General features: G+C 42.4%; 1 protein-coding gene and 1 long non-coding RNA gene across 2 annotated transcripts; both read right to left on the bottom strand.

Moving 5' to 3' along the window:
* Positions 1 to 15,495: 15,495 nt before the first annotated feature.
* Positions 15,496 to 16,044, bottom strand: LOC119305799. The gene is made up of 4 exons (XR_005148776.1): positions 15,922 to 16,044; positions 15,755 to 15,832; positions 15,611 to 15,661; positions 15,496 to 15,515 (listed from the first exon to the last, which is right to left on the bottom strand). It is a non-coding gene; the product is annotated as an uncharacterized LOC119305799 (long non-coding RNA).
* Positions 16,045 to 16,609: 565 nt separating this feature from the next.
* On the bottom strand, positions 16,610 to 16,987 carry LOC119308924 (sacsin-like). Its single transcript, XM_037585080.1, has one exon. It carries the CDS (start codon positions 16,985 to 16,987, stop codon positions 16,610 to 16,612), a length of 378 nt encoding a protein of 125 aa, XP_037440977.1.
* Between the last annotated feature and the right edge of the window lie 50 nt (positions 16,988 to 17,037).

Genomic DNA, 17,037 nt, shown 5'->3' with positions numbered 1-17,037 from the left:
AGCCTCCTCCCTAGGTGCGTGGCCATAGAGCAGAATCGAGGGCACAAAGGTTGTTACGCTGGCATGGCGCGTGCGACGAATACCTTGTTGCCCTCATTTTCAGATTCTGCTTTTGTCCTAGATGATGTTGTTGATGCTACTATTTTTCTTATAATGATCCTCGTGCAGTCGATTGACCAGGAGTTCTTCAGATGGGGTTGGTGAGTGCAATAGTGCTGGAGTGTGTGGACTTTCTTTTTCTCCAGGGAAGTCAAATCAGTGGTGGTTCTGTTAATTGCACTGACGTAATATTTGTATTCTCTGAAGGTGACGGTTCTTAGGAAGGTGATATGACATGCTTCTGTTTGGTTACTAACAGGAGGAAGGTGATATGACATGCTTCTGTTTGGTTACTGCATCAATTATAAAACTGCATCTACTACTTCAGTTTTGAGGCACTTTATACACCATCTTGTTTGGTTATTTGTAGCGCACTGCATAAATGCCTACTGTTAAAGCAACTCGAGTTCTTAGGTCCAAAACGACTAGAGATGTTGAAGACAAATACATGGCAAAAGCAGGAATGTGACCACAAGCAAGCTAGGAGGTATATACATGTTTCTCTTGGCTATCGCCATGTGATACTATTTCTTTGTTGTTTGCCATTCAATCGTTATCTTGATAAATTTGGAAGGAACTCAAAGCCTCTCAATCATGATAATACTATTTCTTATAAGGAGTACCTTATAAGATGCATTGATCACTTCAGAAAGAGCTAAGCTTATAAGATGCATTGCTTATACTGCATGCACCTTTGTTTGTGATGTTAGGCGATTTAAAATATTGAAACAGGAAATATTGGCCAAGTCAGACCTCTTAGTTTTGCTTGTCACATCGGAACCCTGCTCTGTTAGCTTACTGCTAGTATTACCTCATAGAATCAAATTGGAAGTGATAAAATGCAGATTTGAATGGCAGTCTATCTAGATAGCGATGCTTTGCTCATTTCCTAAAATTTTCTCTATGAGTAGGTCCCTGATCTTGTTTATCTTCTGCTCTAGGTTATCTGTACTATACATTTGTTCTATGGAGAACTCTATCCCGTTATTTTCTCTGTATTCTACCCTCATGGTTCGTAGGTAACAAGCACAGTATTTGGATGTGATGGCATTAACTATTGGTGGCTTATTTGTATGCCTAACAAGTTGGGTGAAAAATGCTCATTTGGTAAAAATTTCTTCATAGGTAGGTCTTTGATCTTGTTCATGTGCTAGTCTGGGTTAGGTGACAAGCTCGTTTTCTTTGCTTAATAATATTAGCAGCTTCCAAAACACAGTTCTCTATTTATTATATGTTATTTTCACTTGTCCGGTTTTCCATCTGATGTTCACTTGTCTAGCTTAATAATATTAGCAGCATCGTAAAACACAGTTCTCTATATCGATATTCTGTCATTCTTTTTCTTGATTGATCTCTATTTTTGCATAATATGCTTACTTAGGCCCTGTTAGGCAACATACCATAACCACAAATCCTCAACTTGATCACTCATCACCTATCGCCAGCTTCCTAGGCAAAAACTCGGTTTGAGGGGATGAGTAATAGTTTTCCCCTATTGTTCTCCTATTTAACTATGTACATAGAGCATACAGGGAGCTTTTGATCACTACAAAACTGTACTATTGCAAAGGAAATATTTACGTAAATTTTGAAAGTAGCATGACAAATATTGAGAATCATGAACATCGAGTTTTGGACATGTCATAGAACAAAGGCCTCACATTTAGCATCGTGTTTATCTTGCTTTCTCAACTGCCTCCTTACGCCGCCATAGCTATAATCTCCAGCAATTGCTTCCTCCAGATTCCCTGTGGTCTCCGTCAATGGTTGCTTTAAAACTAAATTACTCTGTATTGAATATTTACATTGGTTGCTCAAAGTAAAAATATGTACTCTGCACTGAATATTAACTTGTGGTCGTGTTTTTTAGAAGGGAACAATATCGATGTTAGAAGTAGTAACAGGAAGCAATATCAGCTTATCCTACATCCACAAATGTCACTTAAATCCCAAAAGCACTTATATGCCGCTGATAAAAAAAAGCTTTCACTAGTAAGTTGTAACTTGACATATTGTTTTGCCATGGAATCCTGCTTATATTCACTAGGTATTACTTTGTCTACTTAGAATTAGCTCTTGGTATGTTCGGTGTAAATCAATTATGTACAAATTTCTGGTTTGCCAAATTTTACCATCGATAATCTTTGTATGAGGGCAAATGATTCTTGCTTGATCTAATTATGTGATTTTGCTTGTTGTGATGATGAAGTGCAACACATTTAGAAGAGTTTTATTTATGCCGATGAGTTAAATTGCTACATGTCAAAATCTTTAATTTGTCTCTTCAAAAATCTGAAACAAGAGCTTCATTTTGAGTTTCCAATCTATTGCAGGTTTCTGAAAGGCACAGAAGTTGACGGACGCTTGAAAGACCTTCAAGCCGTTGAAGATTTGGAAGACCTGTAATTAAGTTGGTGGGGTGATAATGTCATATGCCTTGTTGAACCTGGAGACTTGCTCTGCCCATTTTGGTTGTGTGGCACATTTAGAAATATATGTACTTCTCCATTTGTGGCACTACTTCATTTTGGTTGTGTGGCACATCTAGAAACATATATGTACTTCTCCATTTGTGGCACAACCTCCTTATATATGATTGTTATATATGTTTATTGAATCAACTTTAAGGTTTTTGATGAGGCCTATATATTACTTTGATTGATGAAGTGAATGTATAAATTGTGTGGTATGTCATGATCACTTGAATAAAATGAATGGATATTACATTAGGGATGCCTAGATCAGTTTGCTAGTGAAATCAATGTACTGGCACAAAAACTGCCGGGTAAAGATACTTGTGCTGGCAGTAGAAGTGCCGGTAATTGTAGTTGCATGTCCCTTGACCAATCTGCCGGGAGAAAATGGACTGCCGGCAAATAGAAGGGCAAGGGCAAACAAACTGCCGGAAGAAGTTTATCTGCCGGGACAAGTAATCGCCGGCAGCCGTTCTCGTGGCAGTTCTATCTGCCGGCAGACACACTGTCCTGGCAGTTTATCTACCCTCTAAAGTGTCTTTTCCTGGCAGTTATTCCGTCCCTGCATCAGTGTTGTGGTGTAGCCATTCTGAGATATATTGCCATGCAACTTTTCACCATTCCGTTTATTATGACACGTTCCATCATTGCCATATTTCTCTTTGCATGATCATGTAGTTGACATTGTATTTGTGGCAAGGCCACTTTCATAATTTTCATACATGTCGCTCTTGATTCATTGCATATCCCGGTACACCGCCGGAGGCATTCATATAGAGTCATATCTTGTTCCAGCTTTGAGTTGTAATTCTTGAGTTGTAATTCCATAAAAGTGTGATGATCTTCATTATTAGAGCATTGTCCCACTGAGGAAAGGATGATGAAGGCTATGATTCCCCCACAAGTCGGGATGAGACTTCGGACTTTACAAAAAGAAAAAAATGAGAAAAGAAAAAAGAGAAAGGCCAAAAAAGGCCAAAGAAAAAAAAGAAGAAAGAAAAAAAGGGAAAGAAAAAAATAAATAATAAAATGAGAGAAAAAGAGAGAAGGGACAATGCTACTATCTCTTTTTCCACACTTGTGCTTCAAAGTAGCACCATGATCTTCATGATAGAGAGCCTCCTATGTTGTCACTTTCATATATTAAGTGAGAATTTGTCATTATAGAACTTGGCTTGTATATTCCAATGATGGGCTTCCTCAAAATGCCCTAGGTATTCGTGAGCAAGCAAGTTGGATGCACACCCACTTAGTTTCTTTTGTTGAGCTTTCATATATTTATAGCTCTAGTGCATCTGTTGCATGGCAAACCCTACTTACTCACATTGATATCTATTGATGAGCATCTCTATATAGCCCGTTAATACGCCTAGTTGATGTGAGACTATCTTCTCTCTTTTCGTCCTCACAACCACCATATACCACCATAGTGCTATGTCCATGGCTTACGCTCATGTATTGCGTAAGAGTTGAAAAAGCTGAAGCGCGTTAAAAAGTATGAAACAATTGCCCGGCTCGTCATCGGGGTTGTGCATGATGGGAGTATTTTGTGTAATGAAAATGAAGCATGGCCTAACTATATGATTTTGTAGGGATAAGCTTTCTTTGGCTATGTTATTTTGATAGGACATGATTATTTGTTAGTATGCTTTGAAGCATTATTATTTTTATGTTTTATAAGCTTTTATTTTCTATCATTTGGATCTGAACATTCATGCCACAATAAAGAAAATTACATTGAGAATTATGCTAGGTAGCATTCCACATCAAAAATTTCTTTTTTATCATTTACCTACTCGAGGACGAGCAGGAATTAAGCTTTGGGATGCTTGATACGTCTCCAACGTATCTATAATTTTTGATTGTTCCATGCTATTATATTACCCCTTTTGGATGTTTATGGGCTTTATTTTATACATTTATATCATTTTTGGGACTAACCTACTAACCGGAGGCCCAGCCCATATTGCTATTTTTTTTGCCTATTTCAGTATTTCGAAGAAAAGGAATATCAAACAGAGTCCAAACAGAATGAAACCTTCGGGAGCGTGATTGTTGGAACGAACGTGATCCAGAGGACTAGGAGTGCAAGTCAAGAAGCAGCCGAGGCCCCCACGAGATAGGAGGCCGCCCCCCCTGTAGGGTGCGCCCCTATCTCGTGGGCCCCTCGGGCGGCCACCGACGTACTTCTTCCTCCTATATATACCTACGTACCCCGAAAACATCCAGGGGCACCACGAAACACAATTGCCACAGCCGTAACCTTCTGTATCCGCGAGATCCCATCTTGGAGCCTTCACCGGCACTCCGCCGGAGGGGGAATCAACCACGGAGGGCTTCTACAGCAACATCCTTGCCCGTCCGATGAGTTGTGAGTAGTTTACCACAGACCTACGGGTCCATAGTTATTAGCTAGAAGGCTTCTTCTCTCTTTTAGGATCTCATTATGATGTTCACCCCCTCTCTTGTGGAGATATATTCGATGTAAACTCTTTTTGCGGTGTGTTTGTCGAGATCCGATGAATTGTGGGTTTATGATCAAGTTTATCTATGAATAATATTTGAATCTTCTCTGAATTCTTTTATGTATGATTGAGTTATCTTTGCAAGTCTCTTCGAATTATCAGTTTGGTTTGGCCTACTAGATTGATCTTTCTTGCCATGGGAGAAGTGCTTAGATTTGGGTTCAATCTTGCGGTGTCCTTACCCAGTGTCAGAAAGGGTTGCAAGGCAAAAATTGTATTGTTGCCATCGAGGATAACAAGATGGGGTTTATATCATATTGCATGAGTTTATCCCTCTACACTACAAAAAAATACACTTCCGTGATGATACGTGTTTGTCATAGTAGGTCGCGTTTTTGTCATGCATGTACATCCATGACAAATTTATGGTAGAATCAAGATAGTCATACCTGTGCTGTCGTAGAAGTGTTCGATGACATTACCAAAATTATCATCACGGAAGTGTCCACTTCCATGACGATAAATCGCGCGTCACAGAAGTGCTTTCGTCAAGGGTGACCGACACGTGGCATCCACCGTAAGGGAACGCCGTTAAGCTATTGGGTCGGGTTTTGGATCCGATAACCCGTTAACAGCACCGACCAATGGGGATTTTCCACGTGTAAAATCATTAATGGCTGGAGGAAACACGTGTAGGCTCATCGTTGGGACAGGATGTCATCCACTCATTGGACAGAAGGCGCCAATGATATGTCGACACGTGGCACGGCCAATCAAGTTTAAATGGGCCGGCCCAACTAAAGGCCCACAAGATTTTGCGGCCCATAATGGGCCGGCCCAGTTAAAGGCCCACGAGATTTTGCGGACTATAATGGGCTGGCCCAGCCAAAGGCCCACAAGATTTCGCAGGCCATAATAGGCCGGCCCAGATAAAGGCCCACAAGATTTTTGTGTGCCATAATGGGCCGGCCCAGGTAAAGGCCCACAAAATTCTTGCGGATCATAATGGGCCAGCCCAGCTAAAGGCCCATGAGATTTCGCCGACATTAATGGGCCAGCCAGCTGTAGGCCCACAAGATGTTGAGGACCCTAGTAGGCCGACCCATTAACTGGCTGCCATGTTTTGGGCCAAATGCCGACCCATAATTGATCCGGTCCATTAATGGCCTACCACGTTCTGGGCCTAATAATGGCCCATATAAGATCTGGCCCGTTAAAAGCCTCCCACTTTCTGGGCCAAATCACGGCCTAGATCAGGTCCGACCCTTTAAGAGGCTTTGGGCTCAATTATGGCCCATATCAGATTCGGCCCGTTGACTGGACGCTATGCTTTTGGGCCCACTTGCTAAAGTCCCATTTAGTAATTCGGCCTGATATTAGTTTCGGCCTATTAAGGGCCCATTTAACATTTCGGCCTGTTAAAATCCCATCATATAGTTGGGCCTAACTACGGCCCAGTTTGCATCCGGCCTGCTCGCAGCCGATATCTGATTGGGCCAAACAAGGACTGAGACAACTTTGGCCTATTAAAAGCCCGTGAATTGATTCGCACAATCATGGGCCGGGGTCCATTTTGGTCTGCCACCAGCCCGTGAGCTATTTGGCACGTTTCAGGCACAGCCTACTTCTCAGCCTCCTAAAAGCCAATTGAGGTTTCTTGCGAAAAGAGGGCCAGGGGTTACTCGGCCTATTAAAGACCCGAATCTACTAGTGGGCCAGTTTGACGGGGCCCATGATGTGGATCATACATCGTGATTGCATGATGGCCCGATTATGTACCGTAATTTTACGTTTTGGACGGTTTACTGCAAAGACATGATATATATACAGTAAAATAACTGCAGCATCGTGAATAAGAAAAAACCTAGACTATACAATAAAGAAATTATGGCATATTACATCCACTGGGCATCAAAGTTCGCCACTATGATAATAAAGCACAAGCAGACAGTAGATTACATACACTGGGCATCAAAGATCGCCACCAGTGCAAATAAACACACTGACGAAATAATATACAAAACCGACAGCACTTCAATAGAGTTCAAGAAAGGTTAGCCCTGCTGGGGAGCTGCAGTGCAAGCAGCTGAGCAAGATGATGAGACTGCGCTTGTTCAACACTTATATCTTCCTCACTCTGAAAGATAAACAAGCAGACAGATGACAGGTTTTGCACATAAAAGTATCAGTGCTGACAATTCATCACATTTCTTACTGACGAATAAAGTGACACAGTTTAAAATTGCATTAACACAATATGTTATTGTTGAGGTCAAGACATGGCAGGAATTGACATTGTGAAGGAGTTGACAGCTTCACGACACCACTGGATTACAGATCAAGAACTCATAAGTATCAATGGTTAGTGTGCTGTCAATTTATCCCATTTCAGATTGGCAAATAAAGAGGCGGTTTAAATAATAGTAGAATGATATGACATTGTTCATAGTTAAGACATTGCAGAATATGACATTGTGCTGTAGTGGGTAGGTTCACCACACCACTGGATTACGGATGAAGAACAGAAGCATACATGCAGTGCAAAAGAAGATCACTTGCTCTGTATAGTTTAATTTACATGGTATGAAGAAGGAACTTGGTTGTACAACTGAAAACTTAAATTGAGAAGGACAACCTTTTGTTTATGAACTACATAATAAATTTAAACATGCAATTTGATGCAAACACCAAAAATAAACAGCTGTTGCAGTCATGCCTAACCAAATATACACAACAAAGTTTGAAGGCTTGAGAAGGACAAACTTACATTACTGGTGAAGACAGGCTCTATAAAGCCCTTGTCCATTCTGATGGGGGGGGGGCAATTCAAGAAGTTTAGCACAAAATGTTCTTCATAAGCATTGCCTTTATTCTACATTTTGTTAAGAGTAAATATAGATGTGATAATATACGAAAAAATGGAGAATATTTAAGACAAGATGAAGAGTGATGCTACATAACCAAGTAGCTATAAATGTATGTGCAGCGATATGGGCAAAAGGCACAACCAAGAGCAATGCACAGCTAAACTTCCGCAGTACCAACCTTATGGTAAGAGTAAATATAGATCTGATGTGTAGAAAATGCAGGGCAAAGGAAAATAAGCTGCAGAGTGATGGTACATGAACAACTACCTGTCAATATAAGTACACTGATAAAGGATAGCATGTACTTACAAGAACAATGCAGAGCTAAAAAAATTCATTGGCATTGGATATATTCTACACTAATGTAACTATTCATACAAATTGGCTAATTTGGAGCGAACAATTGATAAGCAAGCTATCATGCATACTGCTGTCACATAATGAACCAAGTATGTATGCAAGTACAGTGATACAGGACAATAGGTACTAACAAGAGCAAAGCAGCGGGCAACATGTTTGCCATATCTCGTCGTTCTTTTCAAACCGGAATTCTTCTTCGAGCTGATTTCCTGCAAAAAAGATCCGTAAGGCACATGCGGAAAAGTAGAAGTTCAAATTGTCATGTGATTTCATAGACAATACCTCATCCTGGGAACGAGACCAGTGCATAACAAGGTTTTTCCATTCAATGTCTTCTAAATTTAGCACATGAGACTTCACCGGAAATTCGTTTATAGTCTTGCCATCAAAGTGTGATTTCCTCAGGTAACACCGATACTGCTGCAATGCTTCCTTGAAAAGCACAAGCAAGCTTTGCTCGTCATGACTATCCAGATTGACCCTCACCTAGTTACAACAATGTAATGTAAATCATTGATGTGTTCGATCAGCAGAAAACAGGAAAATAATAACCATGAATAATAGCACTTACACGTAAGTTGGACAGGAATATGTGAAAATGGTGTTTGTCTTCACTATAATCTTCCCATGATGGGAATATATGCATGTAGTCCCTAACAACATTGAGAGCATTGTCTTTTAAACTGGGAATAAATGGAATGGGTTCCAATCTGCAGGAATTGGCCGTCTCTGCAATTGGGATAGGTCTTCGGCCGGTGGACTTGCTGTACTTTTTACTGGAGTGGGATTTTTCTGTGGTACGGCTGGTGCTATGGCAAATAAAATTAGTATACCTTTTGCTGGAGTGCAGGTCCTGTGTGGTGGGGCTAGTGGTGTGGCCAGTGAAGTATGGGTATAGTCTGCTGGAGTCGGTCCTATGTTTTGTGTCACTGGTTGTACAGCCAATATAAGTGGGGCGTTGTCTGATTTCTCCGGCACCACCATGTTTTTCAAGGACATTGTTGGTGCTCCTTTAGGTTCGGCAATCACCCTCTTCCTTTTTGATGTCTGATGCACAAGAACAACATTTGAGTGGAAAAACATGGTATGACGACAGATGGAATATGTATTGATAATGGATGGGCATGGCATCTCGAGTTATATGATGAGTAAACTAAGCAGATGGTGGTGCAACAAAGTAGAAGAAATGCAAGACAACATATGCAAGATACGCAATCAATAAAACCTTGCCAAATTAGAACATGCACCTTGATGGGTGAATAGGACAGGCCATCTGCCTTTGACTCCTCGAGGTTAGAATAGTCATTAGAATGATATTCTGAACAAGAATCAACAGGTGGGGAGCGTACGAGTTTCATTGCTTCCAGAATGGCACTAAATGCCTTGGTTCCAATTTTTTAAGTCATTGCAGTGTTCCACAATATTCTTCTGATGCGCGGATTCTGATATTCACTGTAATTGCGTATAATATCTGAGAACCATGAAAACATAAATAGTTCTGAGATTATCTTTGTAATGCAGATGATATTCTAATATAGGGGCGCCCCTGTAAACACTTATGTGCTATCACTGGATTCTGATGAGAGAGCTCATGTGTGCTGTAATATCGTGCGTGCATTTATATAATATGGCACAAGTACACAAAAAATAGGCTCCAGAAGTAAGGATAGCTGGCAGATGATAGGTTCATAATATACTGTATAGATAGTTTATTGCCAAACCATGATAACAAGAGCACACAGCAACTAGGCAGATCATAGTGTACATAACAGGGGTACACCATAACCACGATATATAAATCGGGAAGTGGAACTGGCTTGAAAATACGGTGTTGTATTGGCGCTAGTAATTGAAAGCCAATCGATCACGTACAGGCCAGCACTATCGAACATGGTAAAGAAGAGCAAGCAGATTTTGGATAATAAAATGTTGGTTGCGCAGTGCCCACACATGGTGAACCAGAGCGCATTAAGAATGCAACTCCCAACTGTCTCTCGACCATTTTAGGCAGTTGGATGAAGATCCTACGTCTCCTAACCCTTCTTCTTCCTCGTCTCTGATTCTTCCCATACAAAACACTACACGGGCCGCCGGCCGGACAACCGGCCCCCACCGCCTGTGTTCCTCCGCCACCCCACCCCCCACCCGCGTCGAGTTTTCTTCGTTCGGCGAGGCCCCACAACCACTCGAGCCCCTTGGATCGCACCGACGAACTCTGGCGAGGTCTGAAAAATCGACTGACCCAATTTTGAAATTTAGTCTACTGTGATTTAACTAGTGTGGAAAAATATAAAAGGGGAAAACCATAAGCATTGGGAGTATAGTGTTGAGCGTGCCATGGCGGATCTGAAGGTGCAAACCGGACAAAGGCAACTTCGCAAGCAAGACAAGAAATCAGAGTAAAGCAGTGGCGATCTATTTTCTTGCTGCGATAAATAAGTTGAGAAGATACGTAAGAGTACCACCTCTGGTGCGGCGCCGTGTATGCATCTGGTGAGAATTTGACGGTGCTGTGGTAGTGACGGATGTCGGCGGCGTGGAAGCAGATCTAGGAGGGTAGACGGTGGCGGTAGGGCGCGGTGGATGAGACGGTCGTAGGAGCAGCGCCGGCAAGGTGGACGACGGCGGGGATGAAGCGAGAGGACGGGATGCAAGGATCCCGGTCCGAAGGCGTGGATGAGAGAGGTCGATCTTTTGTAATGGACGATGGCATTGAGGTAACAGCTCCGGCATGGTGGAGGAGGACGGCGGTGGATGGACTAGCGGACGGCGGCGGACGAAGGACGGTGGGGTGGAGAGGGTGTTTTGGCGCCCATGGAGTACGAATGGGGAAAAGGGAGGTAGAGAGGAAGGGGGGAACCATGTATTCAGGGCGCGCTTGTCTCAAATGCGAGGAAATTTACAAACTTAGCCCCCGTTTCAAATTTCTACTACATCACAGCAACATTAGTCGGTTGGGGATAGGACGGTAATCTCGCATACACTGAATATTTGAAGATGAGAGTTTGTTTTTGGCGCCCACCGTGTATGAATATGAATCAGGGAGGGAGTCGATTTCGATCGAGGGCACACTGTGTTTTGGCGCCCACCGTGAATGAATCCGGGTGAGAGGCGGTTACGTCACGTTTAGGTGAAATTACAAACCTACCCCTATCGAAACCTATAGAAATCCAGCAGATAGGCTTTGCGCGGCAGTGATAGGCAGTAGTGATTTCCATCTCGCAGATTTTGGTTTCGGGCGGTTACTGCGACTTTCCTCGCTTCGTTCAAATTTTGCATAGTGCACGTTTACCGTGCCAACTCAATTCGAGTCCCGTTTGTATTCTACTATTTTTTCGGGCGGGATCCATTTTCAATTGGAATTACATTCTATATACATCATTTTTTTATATATATATACTTTCAAAAGCACAACACCATTCATACATAAATATGGTTTACAAATGGCATGATCTCAGATTCATAAGGTTGTATCCATCAATTTGGATTTTCAAATATTTGAAACCACTTTATGTTGAAATCCAATGTATGCATTCCTCGCTAACTGTCTCCAATTAATGTGTGTTTCATGCGGTTTTTTTAACTTCTCAAACATGTATAATGTGTTTCACACACGCAACATATAGTGTAATCCCGTTTAGACATTAATTGCATATAAACCATGCATTGTTTGTAATTGAAGAATCTATGGATCACCAATATTGATAAGCTATATAACATTACACGTGTGCCCGAATTCAAATGAATATGCATGTTTGATACACCAATTTGCGTTATGATATTATCGAAGTCGTGATCTCCAGTTTAAATATTTGAATCCCCTTTAATCCAGATATTCGTCTCATATAGCTATCACTCATGCTTATATAGGACTATCTCTCTGGACCTATACGCGTTCATCATCTCTCAGGCATCTCTCATGCTACCTGTATGTCGACAATGATCTTTTATCTTCATAACACACTGACGGTACTCTCTCCATCGACCTTCATCACTCTATCTCTCTCTAAGTATATCTCGCTCCCTGCTATGTGTCTCTAGCTATGATTCTCCATGTGGAATCTCTTTCTCTCACATAAACACAAAACTTTGTCTCCCGGGGTCTCATTTCTCTCAACTATTCCCATGTGTGCCACTCGCACACCCCTCATACAGAGATGTCTTTCGCTCCTTAGATATGAGAACTTACGACTCTTCCTCTTCAATATCTCTTTCTCACGCACAAACACAAACTCTGTCTCCCAGGGTCTCATATTTCTCCATTGTTCTCTTGTATGTCGCTCAAACACACCCTCTCTCCCCAGAGATATCTTGCGTTCCCTCATATGTCTCTCTAGCTATTACTCTTGTTGTGAAATATCTTTCTCTCTCGCAAACACAAAACTCCGTCTCTCTGGATCTCATTTCTCTCTGATATTTGTTTGTATGTGACTCACATGCACCCTCTCTCTATCTCTCTCACACCCACACACATAACCCAGCCTTCTGATCCACTCGACTCCTATCTCTAGCGCACACTAGCTAGCATCTTTATCTTTCTATTTATCTGTTTCTCCATCAACCTTCTTTCTCGCCCTCACTCTTGATTCCTATCACGCACACTACATATGTTTCTCTCTACATGCAGTCAAGGGCCCTCTCACACACATATATAACTTCACCCTTTGAACCACCTGACGGTCATCTCCGACACCCAAACTAACGGATGTCTCTCTAGATAGCATCTCCATCTCTGTATCTATCTGTAGTTTCTCCGTCAACATTTCTTTCTCGCACGGAGTCTTGCTTCCTATCACCCACACTATATATGTCTATCCATACATATGCATTTATAGGTTGATCTCTTTTGCACAATCGTTGTGCCTCACCCCCTCTGCTCGCCATAGATGCATGCTCCAGCCCATGCCACTATCTCTTAAAGACAAAAACACATGCTCAATTGTCGGGCCTTCTTCCCTGCATTCTCACATGCATGCATATTGTCATACCGATCCGTCTCTGCCATGTCATTGATCTTAGGACTTATGTCTTCTTTCTTTTATCTCGATCATGCGCACGCGCGCACACACACATCCCACGTATACATGTATACCTCTCACACATGCACATTCAAGGTTTCTATGTCTCCATACGTAGTTAATTACCCTCAATCCTAACGCCACATCGAATCGTTCTCCTCTTTTGTGCACATAACTTCCGCCTAGATGGGCAAAACACACACTCACACTTAAAAATCTCCTTCTAGCTACCCCCCCCCCCCCCCCCGCCCCGCGTGCCTCTCACTCTTCTCCTATATCCCCGAAACCAATAAGACCATCCCTTTGTTTAATTCTCGCCTACATGCACCATCGATATATAGTAGTCTTCCGTGGTGTCTCTCGAACAAACACGTTCTCTCGATGTCGACTCCTCTCACGCGCACGCACCTTCTCTTCCCTCCTACATGCATTTTCTCTCTCGCACCCCATCGTTGGTGGCCTCTTCCATACACATCACCTCTCTATGATGAAGCCATGCACACTCACTACAAGAAATATGTCAACTTGTGACCTTGACTATTGGTCACTGAAAGGTCATGGTTTTTCATTTGAGACCTTTTTGTGACCAACAAGAGAAGGTCAAAAGCTGGCAGTTGTAAACTGACTATAGCGACCTTTCTTCTGGAATGGTCGAAGACGTTTATGACCAAAATATGTCCACTTTGGCGTTTTGGTCACTAGCAACCTCCCCAGGCCACGTAGGCATCCAGTGTGGCAAGCTGATGTGGCACAAGATTCAGCCCGGTCCGATTCGGCGTTTTACATGGGCCGAGCCCATTAATTCAGCCCATTTAATTTATTTTTTCCCTGTGCTTTGATTAGCTAAATAGGCCTAGCCCAACAATTAGGATTTTTTTCTGAGATGCACTCTTTTACAATCCATTTTTTTGGGCCTCAACCTTTTTAGAATCTGGAATTTATGTTGCTCTTTTTATAAACAAGTCCAACATAGTTTGGGCCATGGCCTTTTTAGAGCCCAGGTATTGAGTGCAATATAAATTCTGGACAGGGCCTTTTTACAATCCAATAGTGGGCCAAGCCCTCTTTTATTTACAACCAATATTCTCAAATCAGTATAGTAACAGTACTTCTTTCCCACAGTAATAACACAAGTATAGAAAACTTTCTCACACAACTTTATCTCGCATAACATTAGACAGGCCAACACATATCAATAACTTATCTCCTATGTTCACAACTTTTATCTCACACAACATTATACAGAACTGTATTTTGCAGGTTCAAATCACATAAACTTTATCTAACAGGTTCCCGCAACAAAATATGATCACCATCATCTCCTAATCAAGATGCAAATAACCTGCACATTCAAAAAGAAAAAGCAATATGTCAAAGAGAGACAAACAAAAAATAGAGACTTGCATCAAGTAGACCTGATGATGTACAGATAGTAATCAAACTAGCATCTACTTTGCCTGAGAGATAGCATGAAGCTGTTTTTATGCCATTCATGCATTATTTCTGAGACTAGCAGCAAAAAATACATAGGATGCCAAACAGCTGGCAGCAGCTAAGATCGGTTAGTTGTTGGCTACCACCGATGGCGAGAACTAAACGAGCAGCTTAGATTCATTGGGCTGGACTGGATTGGATTGATGCTGACAAAGTGACAACAGGAAGGTAATGAGCACATACAACTAGCTCTAGTATACCAGCATGCATGAGCACTTGTTAATATTTATATTCATCATAGCAACCTATAACCACCTACGCATACAAATCAGAAAGCACACATATATACTGAACAAAAGCAACATCCATGAATAGATGACTTAACAGTTCATGTTTGTTAACAAAACAAGAGTGGACATCTCATAATGAGTCTAATACAACTACACTAAGCAGGCAGAGACCATCATAAGCAGCAGGATCACATGAAGAAACCAGCATATGCAAGCTCGATCCACACATATGCAAGCTGCGAGACTACAATGTTGGGACGAATCTAACTGAAAGTAGCACGATCCACACATATGCAAGGTGAATCAATTGATCTGGAGCAGTGAAGAGGATGGGTGGGGTGGGGTGCTCACTTGGGGCCGGTGCAACCCATGGTGGTGCCGAGGACTCCGTTGAGCTTGAGCACCACGAGCTTGTCTAGCAGGGCCTTCATGGCGTCGAGATCTGTAGCACACACATGATCCAGTGCTCAGCGTTCACACAAACAGAGACAATGCGAGGGTATTGGCTCTGAGAGAAACATGTGTCAGTTAATTGACACCGCAAATAGTGGGTATAATGTGATACAATTAAATATAACATATGAAGTACTACTAATGTCATACCTGGTTGAAAGTGTGAATTTCAATGTTGGAGTTGGAGTACTTCTCAATAATCTACAAAACAGAGGTCATTATGCAAGTATGTAAGTCCAAATTTAGAAAGTTGTCTTTTCAATAGAAAATAAACAGGGCAGGTGGTATATCAACCTTCTGTGTGTCATCATGATTGTTGAAAGAGTTCATTAGAAGCAAAGGAACACTGCATCCATACTTCTTGTTCAGGGACTGCATACAGGTGAAACTTGTCAGACACAAACCATTACACACTGCATCAAGTCAGTGCAACAGAAAATATCAGTAGAGACTAAGAATACCTCAATCTAAATCACAATAAGGTCAAGAAATGTAAACCCATTGCGAACTTCAATGACAGACCTGCATGTAGTGAGCTATGTTATTACCTGCTGAAGGTGGTAGAACTTAAAAATGAAGCGGAAATATACAAGTCCCTATATTTCCAATATTGGCATGCTACATCAAACATACACCTAAATAAATACCTAAGTAAATCATTTTCTGTACATAGTCTACCACAACGCCATGTTCAAATGATCAATGTTTCACTGGCCAACAGAGTCTAGAAAACAAGTGGATGGTCATATTCAGCAGTGCAGGCTGGCAGCAGTCATTTATGTCAAATTGCAGCAAATATATGTAAACAGAAAGATAAAGAGCACTGATAGCCTTAATGTTTGATAACATTGATCAGAGAACCAGATTAATTGAACTATTTTTTTGGACCAAAGGAGCTACCACTCACAATTTCATTTCTCCATGAAACTGGTACTAGTTTAACTGGACTACGTCAGAGTAATAAAGATGTCACAACATTGAGCCTATCTTGCTAAGCATATTGGTACATTCCCTTACAAATTATCAGTGATCATGCACATTGACCACATTGCCACGAGAAAATGAACACGCACTGGTTCAATTCCGATTCCAGTAGTTGGGAAGCTTAGATTGTAATTGGCAGCTCGGAGCAGAGCTCGACGGGGGCGACTACTGAGGGAGAGAGAGGGGGGACAGGGAGCGTGCATACCCGAAGCGGCCGGTCTTCCAGGCCTGGGAGGCCTTCTTGCTACCGCCGATGCAGGAGATGCTGGCGAAGTCGTCGTTGGTGAAGGCGGCGTCGTTGTGGGCGAGCAGGGCGGGGCCCTGCCACTGCGCGAGGGCCGGGGCGAGCAGCGAGCGGGCCCCATGGGCGCGGCGGTCGAGGCAGAGGCGGACCCGCGAGGCCCCGGCGTCGTCGGTGTTCTGGATGAGCTCCCGTAGCGCGGTGGTGCCCTCCGGGTAGTTGGCCAGCACCTCGCGGATGCGGCGCGTCATGTCCACCCGCTGCCTGAAGTCCTCCAGTAGCATTGTCCCGCCCGGATCCATGGCCGCCCCGGTGATGGGGTCGGGTGGGAGGGGGCTGGCTAGTGGGGCAT

The sequence above is a fragment of the Triticum dicoccoides genome, chromosome 5B (assembly GCF_002162155.2).
Source record: "Triticum dicoccoides isolate Atlit2015 ecotype Zavitan chromosome 5B, WEW_v2.0, whole genome shotgun sequence".
In the NCBI taxonomy this organism is placed as follows: domain Eukaryota; kingdom Viridiplantae; phylum Streptophyta; class Magnoliopsida; order Poales; family Poaceae; genus Triticum; species Triticum dicoccoides.
This window is presented reverse-complemented; position numbering and strand designations above follow the sequence as displayed.